We start from the raw sequence: 25,400 nt of genomic DNA, 5'->3' as shown, positions 1-25,400 counted from the left end.
TTCAAATGGTCTATTTTTACCTCCAAGAAATTCAAGAAACTCAGCAAATGTATGTGCATGTGTGAACTGGACCATCAGTTGAATCTGTCAATGTTGTATTCAGGCTACTGTACTAGAATATGATACTCATTAATCAATGAAACACTCATACCGGTAAAAAAGATCTGATTGATGTACACACACCACACACACACACACACACCTATAAAACAGTACACCTACAAGCTGCATTGCTGTTATATACAGTGTAGTAGAAGGTCTGTACAGGAAACCCCTCCTAGCTGTACTGTAACAAACTTTGGTTATTCTCATCAAGACAATGAAACAGCCAGTACAGGCAGGAACATTCCTGCCTACACACCAGGGCACAATGATCCTTCACACAGAAATCATCCCAAGTGTGAGAAAATGTGCTCCTACTGTGTTCCTTTTAGTTCCCTTCTGTTTCCTCGTATTGTAAAGTGCACATTAAGGTCCTGCTGTGGGGGTTTACAGTGCATTAATCACACATCATGGCGCAGCACAACACTTCCAAAACTGTGGGCTGAGTCCACTGGGACTAAAATTGGCAATAAGAGCTAATACACACATTCAGAAGTTTAATATTTGGAAGCGAAGGGCTTTAAAAAAAAATAATAACTTGCCCTTGTGTGAGTTTGATTATTCAGCAGAATGAGCCTTGTGGTGTGTTCCAAGAAACAGAAAGAGATGAGATATGAGATTGTTTGGGATACTCTGACGTAGTTGTTCTTCGACAAGGGAAACACAGTGACTGACGTATTATTACCCAGGGGTGTAGGACATAGTCAGTCCAGTCTGTCAGTCTACCTGATAGCTGAAATACACAAACTGACTGCCAACCTGAAACCAGAAAATGCTAATGATATTCTAATCTTGGGCTCTGTCCCAATACTCTTGAATATCTCCCTTTAGATACCACTGATAAGTACAAGAACGGGATAAATGTTTGATCCATTAAGAGCACTGGTGACCATGTGCGCTGACAAGGATAAATTATGGGCCCTAGTTATAGCCTATAATCTAGTTATGGTCAATGTCCAGGTTAAGGTCAAATGATCAGGAAAACAGCCCAGACATATCACAAATAAAAAGAGACAAGGTATAGGAAGCTATCTCTAGATTATTGGGATGCCTCCTGCTCTCCTCTTCCCCCTAGTGTCTCTGAGAGAGCCTGGAGTCATGGTGGGAGCCAGACCGTCTGCCGAGGCCGTTTCCCTGGGGCTTCTCAAACTGCATTGCAGGGACCATGACCTGCTGATCCAGTTGCTGCTGTGGTAGATATGAACTGCCTAATTGGACAGACTCAGGCACAAGGAAATGCATGTCCATTTCCCCTCTGTGTAATTGTGTAGGAGAGGAAAGAGAAGATGAGAAGGAGAGATTGAACAAGACACAGCAAGCGGTAAACCAAGAGGAAACTCCTGTTTAACATGCTCAGTTGAGGCTTCCTTATTCATTTGGAATGTGATTATTTGGATGAAAGCTCGACAGTCAGCCCAGTAGGAGTGAAGTAAACAATAGGCTTGTGGGTTGCCACACAAAACATCACTGGTTCGAATCCTAACTCTAAACTTAACCAGTCACATGTCTTACCTAAACGTAGCCCAACCCCTAAACCTAATCTTAACCAATTGGAATTTCTTGCCTAAACTTAACCAGTCATTAAAACAAGATGGAATAAGGAAACCTCCTATCTGTGTTAAATAACCTTATTATTACTATGCAGGTTACAAAGGACACAAAATACCTAATTGAATCTCTTATTAGGACAAGTAAAGGAACACCATATAAAATGTTGCATTTGTGTCTATTCGACAGGAACTGGTGAGATTTAACACAGAATACGATGATGAATAATGAAATTGGCTGTTAGAGCAGCAAACCCTGTAACTGGGTTTGTCAACAAGGGTCGAAAACACAACATGCCTCCAGAGTAGAACAAGCCAATAAACTATGTATGAGGGCCATAAAAAGACTTGAGAAAAAGTCTGGGAAGAAATCCTTCAACTTGGGTGACCCTGTTCTGTTGGTGAGGAGGAAAAAGGGGGACCACCTAGCCCTCTCCGTGTTGCCTGGCCAGGAGGTGTCCTGTCTGGGTAGAGCTCTCTCCGAGTGCCCTTGAGCTGCCCAGTAGTGTATGATGATCTTTGTGGCCTTACACTTCCTTAGTCCCTTAGGCAACACCTCAGCTTTAAGAGTCCTCTCTCACCAGTAGCTTGTTCATCCATTTTGCTCTATATTTTACTTAGTTTAGAGGGCAAACTCAAAGACACTAAGACATACTTTAATAAGGAAGAACTTTTATCAGTTGTTTGCTTTGATATGAGCACATAGATTCTCTGGTGCATCAGCGTTCTATTCACAGCACTCCTCCTGGCTGAGTTTGCTTTACAGGACAGTGTTATTGATCCTGACAGAGCTAATCTCAAGGAAGCCCAAATACAGCAGGCTCCCATGACGAGCAGGAGGTTCTGAAATATAGATGTTAAGCCTCCCTCGCTGACATATCCTAACACACACACACAGCTAGCTGGCCAGTCCTGCCCTCCCCAGTAACATACTTGTCTGTGTGTCACAGGAGGCTGCTGAGGAGAGGACGCCTCATAATAATGGCTGGAATGGAGTGGTATTAAACACATGGAAACCATGTGTTTGATGTGTTCGATACCATTGAATAGTATTCTGTTCCAGCCATTACTTTGAGCCCGTCCTCCCCAATTAAGGTGCCACCGGCCAGCTGTGGTATGTGTGTGTGTGTGTGTGTGGGGGGGGCTTGGTGGTAGAGTAAACAAACACAAATGAGTGTGTGTGTGTGTGAGCCTGTGCATGTGTGTTTGTGTATCTGGATGTATTGTTTTGTGAGTATGTGGGGTGGCATATGTGTAATGTAACACCGCCGTGTTCCCGAGCACATACAGTAGCTGTCGTTGTGGTTCATTTACATTTCAGGCCAGATCAGCTCACCTTGCCCCGCCCGCTACCCCCAGACACGTTACACTGGTGTGAGCATTACAACTGCTGGGTAATGGGACACAAAGTGGGGATAAGGTTACTCATCCAATCCCACAGAGCGCAGCGCCGCAGCCCCACATGGCATTGGGTTGCAGATTAAAATGTTTCCAACCAGGGCCTGGATGGACAGACTGTTTCCTCTTCCGGCCTAAAGTGAAGGCTATTGACGAGGAGTGAGTGAGGATGTCCCTGAGTACATCTCAATAGTCTAGAGTTGCTTCCTCTCCCTGTCTGCTTTCCTTCACTTGTATGATGATCTGGAAGCCCATGAAAGCAATATGGTGGATGCCTAAAATAAATGTGCTTTCACCTGTCTAATTCTTTCAGTGAATTAAAGAAAGGAGACCAGACGAGGAAGCTGTGTAAGACTGTTGAGATGCAGCCTTTTCACTTCCCTTTTCCCCACTCTCTCTCCCCTTCTATTGGTACATCACAGCTCCCCTGTCCCTGAGTATGCGTAAGTGGATGGCAGAGTAAAAAAACTCCAATAATGACAACCACACCAATTGTATAGGTCTCAGGGTCGATTTTGCAACGAGAGAGCAATTTATTTGGATAAGTTTGAACAAGACTCTGGCAAGTGTATGCACTAGTCTACTCAGATGAAATCACTCAATGTCCATACAGTACACAGTACAGTCAGTAGGTACATTAAAAACTAGAACGCGTGTCTGTTTAACAATTCCGAGGGAGAGAGGAAGGAAGGGTTGGGATGAACCATATCCTTTAGAACATACTTATTCTGGGTCTGCTGAGAAAAGGATGACTTTTTATCAAAATAGCTTGGCGTGCAGTGTTGTCTCCCATTTCTTGAAGTTGATGTCATGGTCTTGCACAACACACATTTACCCCCGTTTCCATAGTAACCAATCCTTCTTGCTCAACTCCTCCATGACTCTTACCTAAGCAACATCATAGTCAGAGGATATTACAGTAAATTACATCTACATCATTCCAATTGGAGTGTTGGTTGTTGTAATTTCCAGCACAGAGTACTGACTCCTATCTACTCAAGCTTTATGGTAAGACTGCAGGACAGCACACCCTAATTCTCGTAGGATATGTCACAGAGATAAATAAAAATGGATGTGGCTGTCAGAATTGGAAATTACCAAGTAAAAGAAATACGAATCCCAACATTTGACTTTCTGACTACATGCTGTTTGGACCACTTATTCACATTACTTGTATCGCTATCAGGGAACACATGGTATAGCCCTGCTGGGAGACCAATGTTTCTATACACAGACCCCATGTCCTGGGGGCCATCTTGTACATCAAGCTGCTTCACCCTGCATACACTCAGACGGGAGAAATGCCAATCTCTCCAGGCTGCACACTTGCTGTAGAGTTGTATTAATCGAGATTACCCGTGTACAGGCAGTAGGTCTACACCAAGTGCAACCAGTCCTTTGACTGTGCAAAAACAAACTTTACGGTATGTGTGATGAGTGACCTTGCCTGAGAACTAAAGACTCATGTTAGCTCCCGGAGCTAAACCAATCTGCTACAAGGAGGAGTAGGTAACTATACAAGACATGATTGAGAAGTGCTGACAAAACACTCCAAGGAATCTAGTATAGAATTGGAATCCATAAGGCAGCCTTTGGTCAATTTGTACAAATAATGTTGAAATTAATACATAACTCATAACAACATAGTCAATAAAACACAACATTATATACATTATGATTTAGTCACATACAAGAGAAGAGCCGTGGCTGGGTGTCAGCTTGAGATTTTCCCATTAGAAGAAGAAGCAAATTTAGACTAGGAAGCACACCTATAAGATGAGAGGCTGATGAATGCCACTGTTGAGAAATCAGAAACTGAGGCTTGGGTAACAAGAGAGGCCACACGATGGCAGTCTTGTATGAAACCTCCCCAGAGCCCAATTCCATTTCTCTTTTACTGTAACTCATTCCACTTGCTCACATCAGGGCAAATCCTAACTTCCGCTTAAGTAGAATTTTCACCGATGGCAATCGAGACTTAGTGAACACAAGTGAAAAACTAAGTAAAAAAGTGGCGTTTACACAGGCAGCCCAATTCTGATCTTTTGCCCAATTACTGGTCTTTTGACCAATCAGATCAGATCTTTTGCCAATAATTGTGTAAACTCAGCCACAGAGACCCAGATGAATTAACGCCCCTCTAACCCCAACCAGAAGGTCTAGAGCATGAAATAGAATGACCACACTATCAAATCCAGAGTTTTAAGGAATAGGGATATTAATGAATCCACTGCACATGTGTTTTGTAAATGTGATGTAATTCCTGAAATGTAATGTTTTGTAATAGTGGATTACTAAAATGTAGTATTTTCAGACCTGTGATGAAAACTACTGTGGAACTCTCGGTGGTCCCCCTCCAGTATACACAGAGTATTCCAAACATTAAGAACACCTTCCTAATATTGAGTTTCACCCCCCTTTTTGCCCTCAAAACATCCTCAATTCGTCGGGGCATGGACTCTACAAGGTGTCGAAAGCGTTCCACAGGGATGCTAGGCCATGTTGACTCCAATGCTTCCCACAGTCGTGTCAAGTTAGCTGGATGTCATTTGGGTTGTGGACCATTCTTGATACACACATGAAACTGTTGAGCGTGAAAAAACCCAGCAGCGTTGCAGTTCTTGACACAAACCGGTGCGCCTGGCACCTACTACCATACCCTGTTCAAAGGCACTTAAAAGTTTTATCTTGCCCATTCACCCTCTGAATGGCACACATACACAATCCATGTCTCAAGTCTTAAAAATCCTTATTTAACCGGTCTCCTCCCCTTCATCTATGCTGATTGAAGTGGATTTCAAAAGTGACATCAATAAGGGATCATAGTTTTCACCTGGATTTACCTGGTCAGTCTATGTCAGGGGTCTCCAACCCTGTTCCTGGAGAGCTATCCTCCTGTAGGTTTTCGCTCCAACCCCAGTTGTAAATAACCTGGTTCAGTTTATCAACTAGCTAATTATTAGAATCAGGTGTGCTAGATTAGGGTTGGAGTGAAAACCTACTGGACGGTAGCTCTCAAGGAACAGGGTTGGAGAGCCCTGGTCTATGTCATGGAAAGAATGTTTTGAATGTTTTGTATACTCAGTGTGTCAGACAGTTCTGTTTCATTGGGCCTTCCAGATAGGTATGTTTTCCTCATAAATTCACATTGCCTAATTGAGGACAGGCTCAATTATAAGACCCCTCAATGTAGAAATTCCAGACAGTTTTGGTTTCAGAATTGAATCACTTCACTTGAATATTCTTCATAAAATCTGCTGGTCTACACAGCTTTTCCTAACCAAAATCATAAAATGCATGTTATATATGAACATTATAAGTTATTACGGCAATATGCAATTTGTCAACCCAGGCTCCATTGTCACTTAACACACAGTTGCCAAGTTATAACACCATGCCAACAGAGTTCAAGATCCTTTTCATGTTCATATTACTATACATGTACTATCTATGTATTCAATTAAAATGTGTCTAAAATACAGTCCATTCAATTGCAAGATTTTTACACTTCCACCAACACTTTCACTACACCATTTAATACTCAGAAAAGATGACTGATTCAACTCGATACTGTTTAGCTATTATTGTGATAGCCAGGGAATTCCCATCAACGAGTATAAATATACTGGGTAAAGGCTATGATAGTATCTAACAACTTGTGTTCACTGGTCGGTCAATTGTATCAGCGAATTCCTTGAAGTGTCATCATCAACCCAAAGGCAATGAACATTCTGATTGGTGAGTAGTACAAGTCCCTCCTTCACTGTTGAAAGACTGACTGCACAGCAACTGGATACGAGAAAGAAGGCAACAAGTACAGTAAAATGTGTCAAATTTTGGAATATATTCTAGTAGACAATTTATTAGAATGACAGCAATGTGTAACATTAGGGTGTTTTAACCAACCTTTTAGACCAAGTCAAATATCTGATGGAATCAAGGCTATCATTGAGTTATCACTGTAAAAGATAACACAGTTTGAAGTTGTAGCTTTGAATCTATTTTTAATGTGGCAGGTATTTTTGACGGACAAACGGACGGGGGAGTTCATATTCCTCTGTTGCTATTTTTAACTAGGTTATACTCATGGGTAATGTGTGTAATTTGCTAGGGCAAAGGGGACAGATATTGCATATTCATATCAGCCAATAATCACACAGTTTCATCACACGGCCAACTTCGGAGCTATAACAGAGGCAACGTTGTTTTCTCTGCAGTTTTCGCCATTCTCTGCAACATGGCCAGCTACGGTCATAGCGCACCGATCTTGGAGTATTCTGGCGAGACCGGTCAACTAGTGGAGGATCCGGAATTCAACCTGTTAGTAGAAAACAGCCAGAGTTTGACCAAGAAGGTGTTGGATGCTATTCCTGAGACACACAAATCGTGCATTCATTCTGAGGTAAGTGGATCGGCCTCGGCTTAGCCCAATACTTCTGCCCGTGGCAGGCTGTACCAGACAGTACCGTTTGTGTCTCTGTGGGGAGAGTGAGCTGTATAGGCCTAATACAATCAGATGTCTCTCATTCTACACATGACAGGAAATTGATATTTAATAGCATACACTAACATTGAATACGCTATTACCATTCTGGACGATGTGTTTATGTCTGGTGGTCTGACCGTGCGCAAATTTTTTTTGCAACTGTAGCCTATACTATTACGCACAAAATGTATCCATCATTTTTGATAGGTGGACTAAATGGTTTTAGTTGGAAATTCCACTCAATTTAAATGTAAATGTAACGTATTTAATGGACGTACAATAGGGCTCATTCTAAACATTGGTTTTCTAATAATGTCTTCTTTTGGCTCTCAGACCCTGATTCTTAACTCGACAAGTGAGAACAGGAAACTACAATACCTGGCGATCAACCTTGGCATCCCCTCTGCTCCCACACTCAAAGCCTTGACAGATAACTTTACCTTGGTGAGCATCAGACTCTGCACTATAGCCTCTATGCCTAATTCACGTGAATATGAAAACCAGGTTCAGGATGAAATATGTGGGGCCAGGAGTTTTGACTGACTCCCAAGAGTTACTACCTGGAGTCTATAGGACTATAGTGACTACTAGACCTGACCAGGAACAACTCTAGGCCCTGATTAGAAACTATAAGAAATATGGCATATGAAAATTATATAAGCCCTAGAAATAAGGCATTGCTTTGACATTTGAGGTCCCTCCATCAGGAGACCTGTCTGAGTCGTATGTCGGAGGGACTGCAGCTGCACCAGGATCTGCTAAGAGCTGTCGTACAACGCCTGGCCAACACAGAGAGCCTCACTGCACTGCTGACTGATATCAGAGATCTCCGTGTCCAGATCAACAGGGTGAGGCTTCCTGTAAAACAACTTATACATCATGCACGCATACACAGTATTATAAAATCCATTGGATTCAAACACTGTTCAGACATAAATGCTGATTAATTAGAGTATTCTTTATCTCAGATGCTGAAAGCAGTCCAAGTGGTGGAGAGCCCTGTGGCGGTGCAGCCCACAGCCACAACAAGCCTGGCCTCTCATCTCACTGGGGACTATGAGGTTCAGGTAGCCACACATCTGACCCTGGTGCAGCTCCAAAGCTTTGGGCAGGACATAGTCCGCAGTCTAAGGAACATAGCCCAAGCCAATCGGGAGAGGGATTGACCCAAAACTGACTTGAAATTGCCATGTTTTTATGGTGATATATATTTTGTATTTATTTATGATCTATTTATTATTTAGTCTATTTATGATTAGATGTTTATTTATAAAAATGCTTGAAAAAAATAATTTAAATGCTTTTTAACACTTTGTTACGTTACAGTGTTATTCTAAAATGGATTAAATAGTTTTTTCCCTTAATCTACACACATAATACCCCATAATGACAAAGCAAAAGTATACAGACCCTTTACTCAGTACTTTGTTGAAGCACCTTTGGCAGCGATTACAGCCTTGAGTCTTCTTGGGTATGACGCTACAAGCTTGGCACACCTGTATTTGGGGAGTTTCTCCCATTCACTGCAGATCCTCTCAAGCTCTGTCAGGTTGGATGGGGAGCGTCGCTGCATAGCTATGTTCAGGTCTCGAGAGATGTTTGATCGGGTTCAAGTCCGGGCTCTGGCTGGGCCACTTGTGGACATTGAGACTTGTCCCAAAGCCACTCCTGCGTTGTCTTGGCTGTGTGCTTAGGGTCGTTGTACTGTTGGAAGGTGAACCTTCTCTCCAGTCTGAGTTCCTAAGCGCTCTGGAGCAGGTTTTTAATCAAGGATCTCTTTGTACTTTGCTCTGTTAATCTTTCCCTCGATCCTGACTAGTCTCCCAGTCCCTGCCGCTGAAAAACATCCCCACAGCATGATGCTGCCACCACCATGCTTCACCGTAGGGATGGTGCCAGGTTTCCTACAGACGTGACGCTTGGCATTTCATCAGACCAGAGAATCTTGTTTCTCATGGTCAGAGTCCTTTAGGTGCCTTTTGGTAAACTCCAAGCGGGCTGTCATGTGCCTTTTACTGAGGAGTGGCTTCCGTCTCGCAACTCTACCATAAAGGCCTGATTGGTGGAGTGCTGCAGAGATGGTTGTCCTTCTGGAAGGTTCTCCCATCACCACAGGGGAACTCTGGAGCTCTGTCAGAGTGACCATCAGGTTCTTGATCACCTTGCTAACCAAGGCCCTTCTCCCCCGATTGCTCAGTTTGGCCGGGCGGCCAGCTCTAGGAAGAGTCTTGGTGGTTCCAAACTTCTTCCATTTAAGAATGATGGAGGCCACTGTGTTCTTGGGGACCTTCAATGCTGCAGAAATGTATTGGTACCCTTCCCCAGATCTGTGCCTCGACACAATCCTATCTCGGAGCTCTATGGACAATTCCTTCGACCTCATGGCTTGGTTTTTGCTCTGACATGCACTGTCAACTGTGGGACCTTATATAGACAGGTGTGTGCCTTTCTAAATCATGTCCAATCAATTGAATTTACCACAGGTGGACTCCAAGTTGTAGAAACATCTCAAGGATGATCAATGGAAACAGGATGCACCTGAGCTCAATTTCGAGTCTCATAGCAAAGGGTCTGAATACTAATGTAAATACGTAATATTATTTTTCTCCCCAATTATGATCTTGTCTCATCGCTGCAACTCCCCAACGGGCTCGGGAGAGGCGAAGGTCGAGTCATGCATCCTCCGAAACATGTGTGTAGATACATTTAATCTATTTTAGAATAAGGCTGTAACGTAATTTTTTTTGGGAAAAAGTCAAGGGGTATGAATACTTAACGAATGCACTGCAAGCCTACTCAATTATTCGCCTGTATGCTTTGTGAGCAACCGTTGTAGTAAGCTTCATAAGCTGTTATCAACTTTTGTCCTAGGATGTCATTGAGGAAGTATTTTTAGGGGTTATATAGTAGGACACACCTACTCATTCCATGGTTTTTCTTTACTATGAAATAACACATATGGAATCATGTAGTAACCAAAAAAGTGTTAAACAAATCAAAATATATTTTATATTTGAGATTCTTCAAAGTAGCCACCCTTTGCCTTGATGACAGCTTTGCACACTCTTGGCATTCTCTCAACCAGCTTCATGAGGTAGTCACCTGGAATGCATTTCAATTAACAGGTGTGCCTTCTTAAAAGTTAATTTGTGGAATTTATTTCCTTCTTAATGCGTTTGAGCCAATCAGTTGTGTTGTGACAAGCTAGGGGTGGTATACAGAAGATGGGTATTTTACCAAGTAGGGCTAAGTCCATATTATGGCAAGAACAGTTCAAATAAGCAAAGAGAAACAACAGTCGATCTTTACTTTAAGACATGAAGGTCAGTCAATCCGGAAAATGTAAAGAACTGAACGTTTCTTCAAGTGCAGTCACAAAAACCATCAAGCGCTATATTGAAACTGGCTCTCATGGGGACCGCCACAGGAAAGTAAGACCCAGAGTTACCTCTGCTGCAGAGGATAAGTTCATTAGTTACCAGCCTCAGAAATTGCAGCCCAAATAAATTGCTTCAGAGTTCAAGTAACAGACACATCTCAACATCAACTGTTCAGAAGAGACGCATATGATTCCATATGTGTTATTTCAGAGTTTTTCTACAATGTAGAAAATAGTAAAAATAAAGAAAAACCCTTGAATGAGTAGGTGACCAAACTTTTGACTGGTACTGTATTTGAAAATATTTTGATACATGAATCCACCATTTGTATTACATAAGTTAGATGAAAATGTACTGTTTTTATAGAGACAATTGCATGCAAGGATCTGTATGTTATACTTCATCTCGGAGTTATTGGTTGATTTTATTTTGTCAAATGCAATGCATTAGCTCTCACCAAATGTACACTGAACAAAAATGTAAACGCAACAAGTAAAGTGTTGTTCCCATGTTTCATGAGCTGAAATAAAAGATCCCAGAAATTTTCAATATGCACAAAAAGCTTATTTCTCTCAAATTTTTGGCACAAATTTGTTTACATCCCTGTTAGTGAGCATTTTCCTTTGCCAAGATAATCCATCCACCTGACAGGTGTGGCATATCAAGAAGTTGATTAAACAGCATGATCATTACACAGGTGCACCTTGTGCTGGGGACATGCTGACTGCAGGAATGTCCACCAGAGCTATTGCCAGATAATTGAATGTTCTTTTCTCTACCATAAGCCACCTCAAATGTTGTTTTAGAGAATGTGGCAGTACATCCAACCGGCCTCACAACCGCAGACCACGTGTATGGCGTCGTGTGGGCGAGCGGTTTGCTGTTGTCAACGTTGTGAACAGAACGCCCCATGGTGGCGGTGGGGTTATAGTATGGGCAGGCATAAGCTACGGACAATGAACACAATTGCATTTTATCTATGGTAATTTGAATGCAGAGATACCGTGACACTATCCTGAGACCCATTGTCGTGCCATTCATCCGCTGCCATCACCTCATCTTTCAGCATGATAATACACGGCCCCATGTCGCAAGGATCTGTACACAATTCCTGGAAGCTGAAAATGTCCCAGTTCTTCCATGGCCTGCATACTCACCCGACATGTCACCCATTGAGCATGTTTGGGATGCTCTGGATCGATGTGTACGACAGAGTGTTCCAGTTCCCGCCAATATCCAGCAACTTCGCACAACTATTGAAGAGGAGTGGGACAACATTCCACAGGCCACAATCAACAGCCTGATCAACTCTATGCGAAGGAGATGTGTCACGCTGCATGAGGCAAATGGTGGTCACACCAGATACGGACTGGTTTTCTGATCCACACCTTTTTTTTAAAGGTATCTGTGACCAACAGTGAGGGAAAAAAGTATTTGATCCCCTGCTGATTTTGTACATTTGCCCACTGACAAAAATGATCAGTCTATAATTTTAATGGTAGGTTTATATGAACAGTGAGAGACAGAATAAAATTCCACTCTAAAAGAGAGTGCTCCTAATCTCAGTTTGTTACCTGTATAAAAGACACCTGTCCACAGAAGCAATCAATCAATCAGATTCCAAACTCTCCACCATGGCCAAGACCAAAGAGCTATCCAAGGATGTCAGGGACAAGATTGTAGACCTACACAAGGCTGGAATGGGCTACAAGACCATCGCCAAGCAGCTTGGTGAGAAGGTGACAACAGTTGGTGCGATTATTCGCAAATGGAAGAAACACAAAAGAACTGTCAATCTCCCTCGGCCTGGGGCTCCATGCAAGATCTCACCTCGTGGAGTTGCAATGATCATGAGAACGGTGAGGAATCAGCCCAGAACTCCACGGGAGGATCTTGTCAATGATCTCAAGGCAGCTGGGACCATAGTCACCAAGAAAACAACTGGTAACACACTACGCCGTGAAGGACTGAAATCCTGCAGTGCCCGCAAGGTCCCCCTGCTCAAGAAAGCACATATACAGGGCCGTCTGAAGTTTGCCAATGAACATCTGAATGATTCAGAGGAGAACTGGGTGAAAGTGTTGTGGTCAGATGAGACCAAAATCGAGCATCAACTCAACTCGCCGTGTTTGGAGGAGGAGGAATGCTGCCTATGACCCCAAGAACTCCATCCCCACCGTCAAACATGGAGGTGGAAACATTATGCTTTGGGGGTGTTTTTCTGCTAAGGGGACAGGACGATGGACCGTCAAATCTTGGGTGAGAACCTCCTTCCCTCAGCCAGGGCATTGACAATGGGTCGTAGATGGGTATTCCAGCATGACAATGACCCAAAACACACAGCCAAGGCAACAAAGGAGTGGCTCAAGAAGAAGCACATTAAGGTCCTGGAGTGGCCTAGCCAGTCTCCAGACCTTAATCCCATAGAAAATCTGTGGAGGGAGCTGAAGGTTTGAGTTGCCAAACATCAGCCTCGAAACCTTAATGACTTGGAGAAGATCTGCAAAGAGGAGTGGAACAAAATCCCTCCTGAGATGTGTGCAAACCTGGTGGCCAACTACAAGAAACGTCTGACCTCTGTGATTGCCAACAAGGGTTTTGCCACCAAGTACTAAGTCATGTTTTGCAGAGGGGTCAAATACTTATTTCCCTCATTAAAATGCAAATCAATTTATAACATTTTTGACATGCGTTTTTCTGGATTTTGTTGTTGTTATTCTGTCTCTCACTTTTCAAATAAACCTACCATTAAAATTATAGACTGATCATGTCTTTGTCAGTGGGCAAACGTACAAAATCAGCAGGGGATCAAATACTTTTTTCCCTCACTGTATCTGTATTCCCAGTCATGTGAAATCCATAGATTAGGGCCTACTTTATTTATTTCAATTGACTGATTTCCTTATTTGAACTGTAACTCAGTAAAATCTTTGAAATTGTTGCATGTTGTGTTATATTTTTGTTCAGTATATTTATAAAAATTAGGTTTGCAATTGCCAAATATGACCAACAGGACAAGGGGTGTCTATTAAAAGCAGCAGTTCCTTAAAAGCCTTGTGTCTAGATGCTTGGTTGACCATATACAGAGGAAATGAAGGATTACGAGACAATGAGTAAGCATCTTCTGTAAACCAAAAGTAACATTTAGACTGTTACGTCTAATGATTTCACTTATTGCCCCCCTCATCAAGAGATTTAATTTAGGAAGTTATTTAAGGCTAGATGACTGATAAGCACGAGCTCACTAAGAATCACCAATGGGGTGTTCCTCCAAAGGCCTGGGGAATATCACTCACAGAGCATCACACCACCATGTGACAGTGAAGAGGTTGAACATGTGGGATTATTATGGTTACTTATTATGGTCTTTCGCAGGGTCGCATTCATTTGGCATCAAACGAAAGAAAACGGGCTGAAACAGAGAAACTAGTAATAAGAAATGCTTGTTTTCATTTTCAGTTGCAAAACATTTTGCTACGATGTGCTCTAATGAATACAGCCCTGTATGTCTCAAAACAATACCATGTGATCATCCATCATGGGTAAGGCCCTGTGTTTTGGTTAATCATGTCATATGACCTAGATTTTTTCCTTTTCCAGAAATGAGAATTAGACCAAAAAAATCTGAGGATGGTGCAAGACCATCTGACATAAAAAAGGGGACAGTTTGATGAAAAAGTTTTAAAAGGTTAAAATCCAGGTCATGTGACATGATTACCCAAAACACAGTGCTGGGATAGTGACATTCACCAGCCATATGTTTGATAACGACAAAAACAAAAGCAAGTAATGGGAGGAAGTCACTGTAAACAATGCTACAGGTAGGTAACCCATTACTCTCACAAGGAGTGCTGAAGGTCAATTAACGTATATACTTTGTATTTAAGTGAAAATATTAGAATTCTGAAAAATATCAGCATACTGAAAAAAAAAACTGAAAATATCTTTAAAAAGAAATGTAGAAGGTATTTACATTTATTATAAAAATGACAATATCTACACTTTTTATGGATACTGATGCCAAGATAGTAATACAAAACAGTAAAAATTTAATGTTTTCACAGACCATAGAGACTATCAAAATGAAAGAAAACCTGCCTTCGAATGAATGATGACGCAATCAGGATTACATAACAGTTGTTAACCAACTCCGGAGTATGGTGAAACTGGCATTTCTATGCCAAACTGATGAAACACTATGCGGAGTCCCAATCTTTGAGGGGTGAATCCTAAACTTCCACTTCGTCAAATCTTCTCTTAGTCATGCATTAGTGTCAATGTGATACTATGTAAAATGCTGATTTAAGTGGAAGTGTGGTATCGACCCTGAGTGACTAGGGAAATATAATCCATGGAGAAGGCAGAGGTGGGTGAGCTGAGCCCTGGGCAGTGGAAACCATCAGGGGTCTATAAGGCTGAGATGGCCTTTGCTGCCACCCTCCTTCCCAGGGGCAGAGTCAGGTCAGTGATGCCCAGGACCACCTTGGGCTTGGCCAGTGCAGGAAGCTTCACAAGCTCTGAGACCTGGGGGAGGGCAGTCAGACACAGACACACACTTCTTACCAGCTGTGGCATTCTCCACATTCTTCAATTATAACTATTTATATAGCTCTTCAAATCATAAAATAATAAAAATCAATAAAAGTACAAAAAAAAAGAAAGAAGAGGAAGGAGAAGTGAAGAAAAAAACGAATCATACATTAAAAAGCATCTTTATAAAAGTGTGGATGTAAGAACGAGGTCAGCTAGAGACTAGGGGACAGATCTACTCAAACAAAAACAAAAAATCAAACATAGAAGGTAGAATGAAATTGTTAACTTATCGTTATCAAAAAAAAATATATAAAATAACTAAAACTCATCATTGCGGGAATATGTCTTCCCAGAATGTGTTGAGTAAAAATCCCATGTCAGTGGTCACATATCTTACCAAAGTTGCGTAGAACTAACAATCAAAATATAATTATTGTAAAATTGACTGTGTCCATTAAATGTATATAGTATGTATAAGCTGGAAGTAGAGGCCTAAGCGTTGTTGTTCACTAGTTTACTCCAATTAGGGGAGGGGTGGTTGGGTTGGAAAGTAATAAAGGGAAATATATGTGGGAGTAAAAATAGTAAAAAATAAAGAAAAACCCTTGAATGAGTAGGTGTCCTAAAACTTTTGACCGGTAGTGTGTATATATACAGTTGAAGTCGGAAGTTTACATACACCTTAGCCAAATACATTTAAACTCAGTTTTTCACAATTCCTGACATTTAATCCTAGTAAAAAGTCCCTGTCTTTGGTCAGTTAGGATCACCACTTTATTTTAAGAATGTGAAATGTCAGAATAATAGTAGAGAGAATGATTTATTTCAGCTTTTATTTCTTTCATCACATTCCCAGTGGGTCAGAAGTTTACATACACTCAATTAGTATTTGGTACAATTGCCTTTAAATTGTTTAACTTGGGTCAAACGTTTCAGGTAGCCTTCCACAAGCTTCCCACAATAAGTTGGGTGAATTTTGGGCCATTCCTCTTGACAGAGCTGGTGTAACTGAGTCAGGTTTGTAGGCCTCCTTGCTCGCAAACGCTTTTTCAGTTCTGCCCACACATTTTCTATAGGATTGAGGTCAGGGCTTTGTGATGGCCACTCCAATACCTTGACTTTTTTGTCCTTAAGCCATTTTGCCACAACTTTGGAAGTGTGCTTGGGGTCATTGTCCATTTGGAAGACCCATTTGCGACCAAGCTTTAACTTCCTGACTGATGTCTTGAGATGTTGCTTCAATATATCCACATAATTTTCCTTCCTCATGATGCCATCTATTTTGTGAAGTGCACCAGTCCCTCCTGCAGCAAAGCACCCCCACAGCATGATGCTGCCACCCCCGTGCTTCACGGTTGGGATGGTGTTCTTCGGCTTACAAGCTACCCCCTTTTTCCTCCAAACATAACAATGGTCATTATGGCCAAACAGTTCTATTTTTGTTTCATCAGACCAGAGGACATTTCTCCAAAAAGTATGATCTTTGTCCCCATGTGTAGTTGCAAACCGTAGTCTGTCTTTTTTATGGCGGTTTTGGAGCAGTGGCTTCTTCCTTGCTGAGCGACCTTTCAGGTTATGTCGATATAGGACTCGTTTTACTGTGGATATACAGTTAGGGAAAAAGGTATTTGATCCCCTGCTGATTTTGTACGTTTGCCCACTGACAAAGAAATGATCAGTCTATAATTTTAATGGTAGGTTTATTATAACAGTGAGAGACAGAATAACAACAACAAAAATCCAGAAAACGCACGTCAAAAATGTTATAAATTGATTTGCATTTTAATGAGGGAAATACGTATTTGACCCCCTCTCAATCAGAAAGATTTCTGGCTCCCAGGTGTCTTTTATACAGATAACGAGCTGAGATTAGAAGCACACTCTAAAAGGGAGTGCTCCTAATCTCAGTTTGTTACCTGTATAAAAGACACCTGTCCACAGAAGCGATCAATCAATCAGATTCCAAACTCTCCACCATGGCCAAGACCAAAGAGCTCGCCAAGGATGTCAGGGACAAGATTGTAGATGTACACAAGGCTGGAATGGGCTACAAGACCATCGCCAAGCAGCTTGGTGAGAAGGTGACAACAGTTGGTGCGATTATTCGCAAATGGAAGAAACACAAAATAACTGTCAATCTCTCTCGGCCTGGGGCTCCATGCAAGATCTCACCTTGTGGAGTTGCAATGATCATGAGAACGGTGAGGAATCAGCCCAGAACTACAAGGGAGGATCTTGTCAATGATCTCAAGGCAGCTGGGACCATAGTCACCAAGAAAACAATTGGTAACAACCTACACCGTGAAGGACTGAAATCCTGCAGCGCCCGCAAGGTCCCCCTGCTCAAGAAAGCACATATACAGGGCCGTCTGAAGTCTGCCAATGAACATCTGAATGATTCAGAGGAGAACTGGGTGAAAGTGTTGTGTTTAGATGAGACCAAAATCGAGCTCTTTGGCATCAACTCAACTCGCTGTGTTTGGAGGAGGAGGAATGCTGCCTATGACCCCAAGAACACCATCCCCACCGTCAAACATGGAGGTGGAAACATTAAGCTTTGGGGGTGTTTTTCTGCTAAGGGGACAGGACAACTTCACCGCATCAAAGGGACGATGGACGGGGCCATGTACCGTCAAATCTTGGGTGAGAACCTCCTTTCCTCAGCCAGGGCATTGACAATGGGTCGTGGATGGGTATTCCAGCATGACAATGACCCAAAACACACAGCCAAGGCAACAAAGGAGTGGCTCAAGAAGAAGCACATTATGGTCCTGGAGTGGCCTAGCCAGTCTCCAGACCTTAATCCCATAGAAAATTTGTGGAGGGAGCTGAAGGTTTGAGTTGCCAAACGTCAGCCTCGAAACCTTAATGACTTGGAGAAGATCTGCAAAGAGGAGTGGAACAAAATCCCTCCTGAGATGTGTGCAAACCTGGTGGCCAACTACAAGAAACGTCTGACCTCTGTGATTGCCAACAAGGGTTTTGCCACCAAGTACTAAGTTATGTTTTGCAGAGGGGTCAAATACTTATTTCCCTCATTAAAATGCAAATCAATTTATAACATGCTTTCTTCTGGATTTTGTTGTTGTAATTCTGTCTCTCACTGTTCAAATAAACCTACCATTAAAATTATAGACTGATCATGTCTTTGTCAGTGGGCAAACGTACAAAATCAGCAGGGGATCAAATACTTTTTTCCCTCACTGTAGATACTTTTGTTCCTGTTTCCTCCAGCATCTTCACAAGGTCCTTTGCTGTTGTTCTGGGATTGATTTGCACTTTTCGCACCAAAGTACGTTCATCTCTAGGAGACAGAACGCGTCTCCTTCCTGAGCGGTATGACGGCTGCATGGTCCCATGGTGTTTATACTTGTGTACTATTGCTTGTACAGATGAACATGGTACCTTCAGGCATTTGGAAATTGCTCCCAAGGATGAACCAGACATGTGTAGTTCTACCATTTTTTTTCTGAGGTCTTGGCTGATTTCTTTTGATTTTCCCATGATGTCAAGCAAAGAGGCACTGAGTTTGACAGTAGGCCTTGAAATACATCCACAGGTACACCTCCAATTGTCAATTAGCCTATCAGAAGCTTCTAAAGACATGACATTTTCTAGAATTTTCCAAGCTGTTTAAAGGCACAGTCAACTTAGTGTATGTAAACTTCTGACCCACTGGAATTGTGATACAGTGAATTATAAGTCTGTAAACAATTGTTGGAAAAATTACTTGTGTAATGCACAAAGTAGATGTCCTAACCGACTTGCCAAAACTATAGCTTTTTAACAAGAAATGTGTGGAGTGGTTGGAAAACGAGTTTTAATGACTCCAACCTAAGTGTATATAAACTTCCGACTTCAACTGTATATACATATTTATATTTGCGAAAAAAAAACCATAGGGGGGATTGGAAGTGATGCAGACAATTACATTGATGGAAGTTAGAATCTATCTGCAATATTAAAGCTGATCTACCCCCCCCCCCCCAAAAAAAAAAGAAAGAAGAAAAGACTACAAAATATTAAGAAACATACATAGAAAAATTAAATAAATGTTTTGAAAATGTTATCACGACTTAAACTTCTCTCCCTCCCCTAGACTACCACAGTTCATCACCCCCACGCTCAACTCCCCTCTCTCCCACTCACCATGGTGAAAGGCATGAACTGCAGGATGCTCCCGCGGCTGCCCTGTTCCAGGCACTCTACACACTCCTCCATGAAGCTCTGCACAAACTGGGTGTGTGGCCCCGCTGTCTTGGAGCCCAGGATGGATGAGATCAGCAGGAACAGGTTGGCTTTAGAGGGAGAGAGAGAGAGAGAGTAAGGTGGATGGAGGGGCCAGATTTATTAAGCGTTTTTTTAAAATCACATTTTAACATTTTAGTCATTTAGCAGACGCTCTTATCCAGAGCGACTTAATCAAACATATAAGGTCGAATGAAATCGTTATGAGAAGCACTAAAACATTAAAGGCATGCCCTGGTAAGCCATACTGGTAAGCCACAATGCCTAATAGGTGCTAAAGATTTGAGACAGGTGCATGGTTCTAACCTAGGACGCGGTTGAGAGGGTCCCTCATGTTGACCGTGTGGAGCTGGGAGGCTGAGAGGGAGGTGGACATGGAGCGGTCACCTACAACACAAACACAGGAGACAGGGAAAAGATTAAAGTTTATTATAGTGACAATCATCGATAAAATGCAATTGTGTTCGTTGTCCGTAGCTAATGCCTGCCCATACCATCACCACCATGGGGCACTCTTAACAACGTTGACATCAGCAAACCACTCTCCCACACGACGCCATAAACGCTGTCTGCCATCTGCCCGGTACAGTTGAAACTGGGATTCACCCGTTAAGAGCACACTTCTCCAGCGTGCCAGTGGCCATCGAAGGTGAGCATTTGCCCACTGAAGTCGGTTACGACGCCAAACTGCAGTCAGATCAAGACTCTGGTGAGGACAACGAGCACACAGATGAGCTCCCCTGAGACTGTTTCTGACAGTGTGCAGAAATTCTTCGGTTGTGCAAACCCACAATTTCATCAGCTGTCCGGGTGGCTGGTCTCAGACGATCGCCGCAGGACATACTGCCAAATTCTCTAAAACGAAGTTGGAGGCGGCTTATGGTAGAGAAATGAACATTACATTCACTGGCAACAGCTCTGGTGGATATTCCTGCAGTCAGCATGCCAATTGCACACATCTGTAGCATTGTGTTGTGTGTCAAAATTGTACATTTTAGAGTGGCTTTTTATTGTCCCCAGCACAAAGTGCACCTGTGTAAAGATTATGCTGTTTAATCAGCTTCTTGATATGCCACACCTGTCAGGTGGATGGATTATCTTGGCAAAGGAGAAATGCTCACTAACAGGGACGTAAACAAATGTGTGTACAACATTTGTAAGAAATAAGCTTTATGTGCGTATGGAATATTTCTGGGATCTTTTATTTCAGCTCATGAAACATGGGATCAACACTTTACATGTTGTGTTTATATTTTTGCAAGAAGAATGACTTCCCTAATAATCCTGTTTACATGGACACATCTGAAATCAGGCTACCTGACAGGTCTTTGATAAATGCCGAAAATAGGCAATAAAAATAAATGTTCTACCACAGCAACCATGTTATTTCTGTGAAAACTATTTGACTTTCCGATGACCCACTGACGGGAGAGGTTGTGTTTTCTCTAGCAGGAGGTAAGCTTGGCTTCTTATATGGTGTTGAGTAAAGCTTAAACCATGTATTTAGATTGTAGGTAGGTATTGTAGTTAGGTATTATAGGTAGTTTACTCAGGTAGTTATTGTAGGTAATTATTGTAGGTAAGGACTGTATTCGGCGGACCCCGGCGAAGCACGAGGCTAGCTTACCCACTACTTGGACCAACAAAGCTAGCTAGCTAGCGGGTAGTTACTGGTAACTTTTTGCAACTGTGGTTAATTGTTTCCAATGTTATTTCATGCTTAAGAGTACCTGTGATTGAGCCAGCTAGCTGCTACCATTCAGCTGTTTTTCTAACCTCATCCGAGGCATTAACGTTAGGTGGTTGGTAGCTGCTGTACTTAATTACAGCTACTGATAACAGTCTGCTGTAGTTTACAACAATTCTAATTTCTAAAGTGGAAGTTGGGAGAGTTTTACTCGGGTGGTTCAGTGAAACAATTATAGTTTCTGAGGTGGAAGTTGGGAGAGTTATATATATTTTTTTTTTTGGTGAGGGAGGCCTGCTCTCTCCTTTCCCTGATGTTTAGTTCATTTCATTCCGATCTCCTCTGCATTATTGTAGCCATCTGCTGCAGCCTGTCAACTATGCCTCTGCCTATCCCTGTTCTCTCCTCTCCGCACAGGCTACACAAACGCCTCACACCGCGTGGCTGCTGCCTCTCTAACCTGGTGGTCCCTGCACGCACCACACACCTGGAGTTCCAGGTCTCAGGCAGCCTCTGGAACTGCCGTTCTGCCGCCAACAAGGCTGACTTCATCCCAGCCTATGCTACCCTCCAGTCCCTCGACTTCCTGGCGCTGACGGAAACATGGATTACCACTGAAAACACTGCTACTCCTACTGCTCTCTCCTCGTCTGACCATGTGTTCTCGCATACCCCGAGAGCATCTGGTCAGAGGGGTGGTGGCACAGGAATCCTCATCTCTCCCAAGTGGTCATTCTCAATTTTTCCCCTAACCCATCTGTCTATCTCCTCATTTGAATTCCACGCTGTCACAGTCACTAGCCCATTTAAGCTTAATATCCTTGTCATCTATCGCCCTCCAGGTTCCCTTGGAGAGTTCATCAATGAGCTTGACGCCTTGATAAGTTCCTTTCCTGAGGATGGCTCACCCTTCACAGTTTTGGGGGATTTCAACCTCCCCACGTCTACATTTGACTCATTTCTCTCTGCCTCCTTCTTTCCACTCCTCTCCTCTTTTGACCTCACCCTCTCACCATCCCCCCCCACTCACAAGGCAGGCAATACGCTTGACTTCATCTTTACTAGATGTTGCTCTTCTACTAATCTCACTGCAACTCCCCTCCATGTCTCAGACCACTACTTTGTATCCTTTTCTCTCTCGCTCTCCTCCAACACTACTCACTCTGCCCCTACACAGATGGTAACACGCCGCCGCAACCTTCGCTCTCTCTCTCCCACTACTCTCTCCTCTTCCATCCTATCATCTCTTCCCTCTGCTCAATCCTTCTCCCTCCAATCTCCTGATTCTGCCTCCTCAATCCTCCTCTCCTCCCTTTCTGCATCCTTTGACTCCCTGTGTCCCCTATCCTCCCGGCCGGCTCGGTCCTCCCCTCCAGCTCTGTGGCTTGATGACTCATTGCGAGCTCACAGAACAGAGCTCCGGGCAGCTGAGCGGAAATGGAAGAAAACTAAACTCCCTGCCGACCTGGCATCTTTTCACTCCCTCCTCTCTACATTTTCTTCATCTGTTTCTGCTGCTAAGGCCACTTTCTACCACTCTAAATTCCAAGCATCTGCCTCTAACCCTAGGAAGCTCTTTGCCACATTCTCCTCACTGCTGAATCCTCCCCCCTCCTCCCTCTCTGTGGATGACTTTGTCAACCACTTTGAAAAGAAGGTTGACGACATCCGATCCTCGTTTGTTAAGTCTAATGACACTGCTGGTCCTGCTCACACTGCCCTACCCTATGCTTTGACTTCTTTCTCCCCTCTCTCTCCAGATAAAATCTTGCGACTAGTGACTGCAGGCCGCCCAACAACCTGCCCGCTTGACCCCATCCCCTCCTCTCTTCTCCAGACCATCTCCGGTGACCTTCTCCCCTACCTCACCTCGCTGATCAACTCATCCTTGACCGCTGGCCATGTCCCTTCCGTCTTCAAGAGAGCGAGAGTTGCACCCCTTCTCAAAAAACCAACACTCGATCCCACTGATGTCAACAACTACAGACCAGTATCCCTTCTTTCTTTTCTTTCCAAAACTATTGAGCGTGCCGTCTTTAGCCAACTCTCTTGCTATCTCTCAGAATGACCTTCTTGATCCAAACCAGTCAGGTTTCAGGACTGGTCATTCAACTGAGACTGCTCTTCTCTGTGTCACGGAGGCTCTCCGCACTGCTAAAGCTAACTCTCTCTCCTCTGCTCTTGTCCTTCTAGACCTGTCTGCTGCCTTTGATACAGTGAACCATCAGATCCTCCTCTCCACCCTCTCCGAGCTGGGCATCTCCGGCGCGGCTCACTCCTGGATTGCGTCCTACCGGACCGGTCGCTCCTACCAAGTGGCGTGGCGAGAAGCTGTCTCCGCACCACGTGCTCTCACCACTGGTGTCCCCCAGGGCTCAGTTCTAGGCCCTCTCCTTTTCTCCCTATACACCAAGTCACTTGGCTCTGTCATATCCTCACATGGCCTCTCCTATCATTGCTACGCTGACGATACACAACTAATCTTCTCCTTTCCCCCTTCTGATAACCAGGTGGCGAATCGCATCTCTGCATGTCTGGCCGACATATCAGTATGGATGACGGATCACCACCTCAAGCTGAACCCTGGCAAGACGGAGCTGCTCTTCCTCCCGGGGAAGGACTGCCCGTTCCATGATTTCGCCATCACGGTTGACAACTCCGTTGTGTCCTCCTCCCAGAGTGCGAAGAGCCTTGGCGTGACCCTGGACAACACCCTGTCGTTCTCCGCTAACATCAAGGCGGTGACCCGATCCTGCAGGTTCATGCTCTACAACATTCGGAGAGTACGACCCTGCCTTACACAGGAAGCGGCACAGGTCCTAATCCAGGCACTTGTCATCTCCCGTCTGGATTACTGCAACTCGCTGTTGGCTGGGCTCCCTGCCTGTGCCATTAAACCCCTACAACTCATCCAGAATGCCGCAGCCCGTCTGGTGTTCAACCTTCCCAAGTTCTCTCACGTCACCCCCTCCTCCGCACACTCCACTGGCTTCCAGTTGAAGCTCGCATCCGTTACAAGACCATGGTGCTTGCCTATGGAGCAGTGAGGGGAACGGCACCTCCGTACCTTCAGGCTCTGATCAGTCCCTACACCCAGGCGAGGGCATTGCGTTCATCCACCTCTGGCCTGCTGGCTCCCTTCCTCTGCGGAAGCATAGTTCCCGCTCAGCCCAGTCAAAGCTGTTCGCTGCTCTGGCACCCCAATGGTGGAACAAGCTCCCTCACGACGCCAGGACAGCGGAGTCACTCACCACCTTCCGGAGAAATTTGAAACCCCACCTCTTTAAGGAACACCTGGGATAGGATAAAGTAATCCTTCTACCCCCCCCCCCAAAAAAAAAAGTATAATTGTAAAGTGGTTATCCCACTGGCTATAGGGTGAATGCACCAATTTGTAGTCGCTCTGGATAAGAGCGTCTGCTAAATGACGTAAATGTGCCCTTGAGCAAGGCACTTAACCCTAATTGCTCCTGTAAGTCGCTCTGGATAAGAGCGTCTGCTAAATGACTAAAATGTAAAAAATGTAAAATGCCATACTCGGCCTACTGTCATAATCAGTTTAAAATCTAATTATTAGCGTGCATGTACAGTTGAAGTCGGAAGTTTACATACACTTAGGTTGGAGTCATTAAAACTCATTTTTCAACCACTCCACAAATTTCTTGTTAACAAACTATAGTTTTGGCAAGTCGGTTAGGACATCTACAGTGGGGAAAAAATGTATTTAGTCAGCCACCAATTGTGCAAGTTCTCCCACTTAAAAAGATGAGAGAGGCCTGTAATTTTCATCATAGGTACACGTCAACTATGACAGACAAAATGAGAAAAAAAAAATCCAGAAAATCACATTGTAGGTTTTTAATGAATTTATTTGCAAATTATGATGGAAAATAAGTATTTGGTCAATAACAAAAGTTTCTCAATACTTTGTTATATACCCTTTGTTGGCAATGACACAGGTCAAAAGTTTTCTGTAAGTCTTCACAAGGTTTTCACACACTGTTGCTGGTATTTTGGCC

The 25,400-nt window shown here is 43.4% G+C and overlaps 2 protein-coding genes across 4 annotated transcripts in view; one reads left to right on the top strand and one right to left on the bottom strand.

Annotated features, from left to right (window-relative positions):
- The first annotated feature begins 6,824 nt into the window (after positions 1-6,824).
- On the top strand, positions 6,825-8,705 carry csf3a (colony stimulating factor 3 (granulocyte) a). The gene is made up of 5 exons (XM_041878178.1): positions 6,825-6,861; positions 7,265-7,449; positions 7,867-7,977; positions 8,241-8,381; positions 8,502-8,705. The coding sequence occupies exons 2-5, from the start codon at positions 7,285-7,287 to the stop codon at positions 8,697-8,699; spliced, it is 615 nt and encodes a 204-aa protein (XP_041734112.1). The 5' UTR covers positions 6,825-6,861; positions 7,265-7,284; the 3' UTR covers positions 8,700-8,705.
- Positions 8,706-14,858: 6,153 nt separating this feature from the next.
- Positions 14,859-25,400, bottom strand: part of LOC121567829 (mediator of RNA polymerase II transcription subunit 24) — a 54,783-nt gene continuing 44,241 nt past the window's right edge. For all 3 annotated transcript variants that reach the window (XM_041878151.2, XM_041878158.2, XM_041878169.2), the window contains exons 24-26: positions 20,001-20,081; positions 19,596-19,744; positions 14,859-15,437 (exon numbers count right to left, since the gene is read on the bottom strand). In XM_041878151.2, the coding sequence (XP_041734085.1) occupies positions 15,321-15,437; positions 19,596-19,744; positions 20,001-20,081 (347 nt within the window). In that variant the 3' untranslated portion in view covers positions 14,859-15,320. The remainder of the gene's footprint in view (positions 15,438-19,595; positions 19,745-20,000; positions 20,082-25,400) is intronic.

This window comes from Coregonus clupeaformis, chromosome 1 (genome assembly GCF_020615455.1).
Source record: "Coregonus clupeaformis isolate EN_2021a chromosome 1, ASM2061545v1, whole genome shotgun sequence".
In the NCBI taxonomy this organism is placed as follows: domain Eukaryota; kingdom Metazoa; phylum Chordata; class Actinopteri; order Salmoniformes; family Salmonidae; genus Coregonus; species Coregonus clupeaformis.
This window is presented reverse-complemented; position numbering and strand designations above follow the sequence as displayed.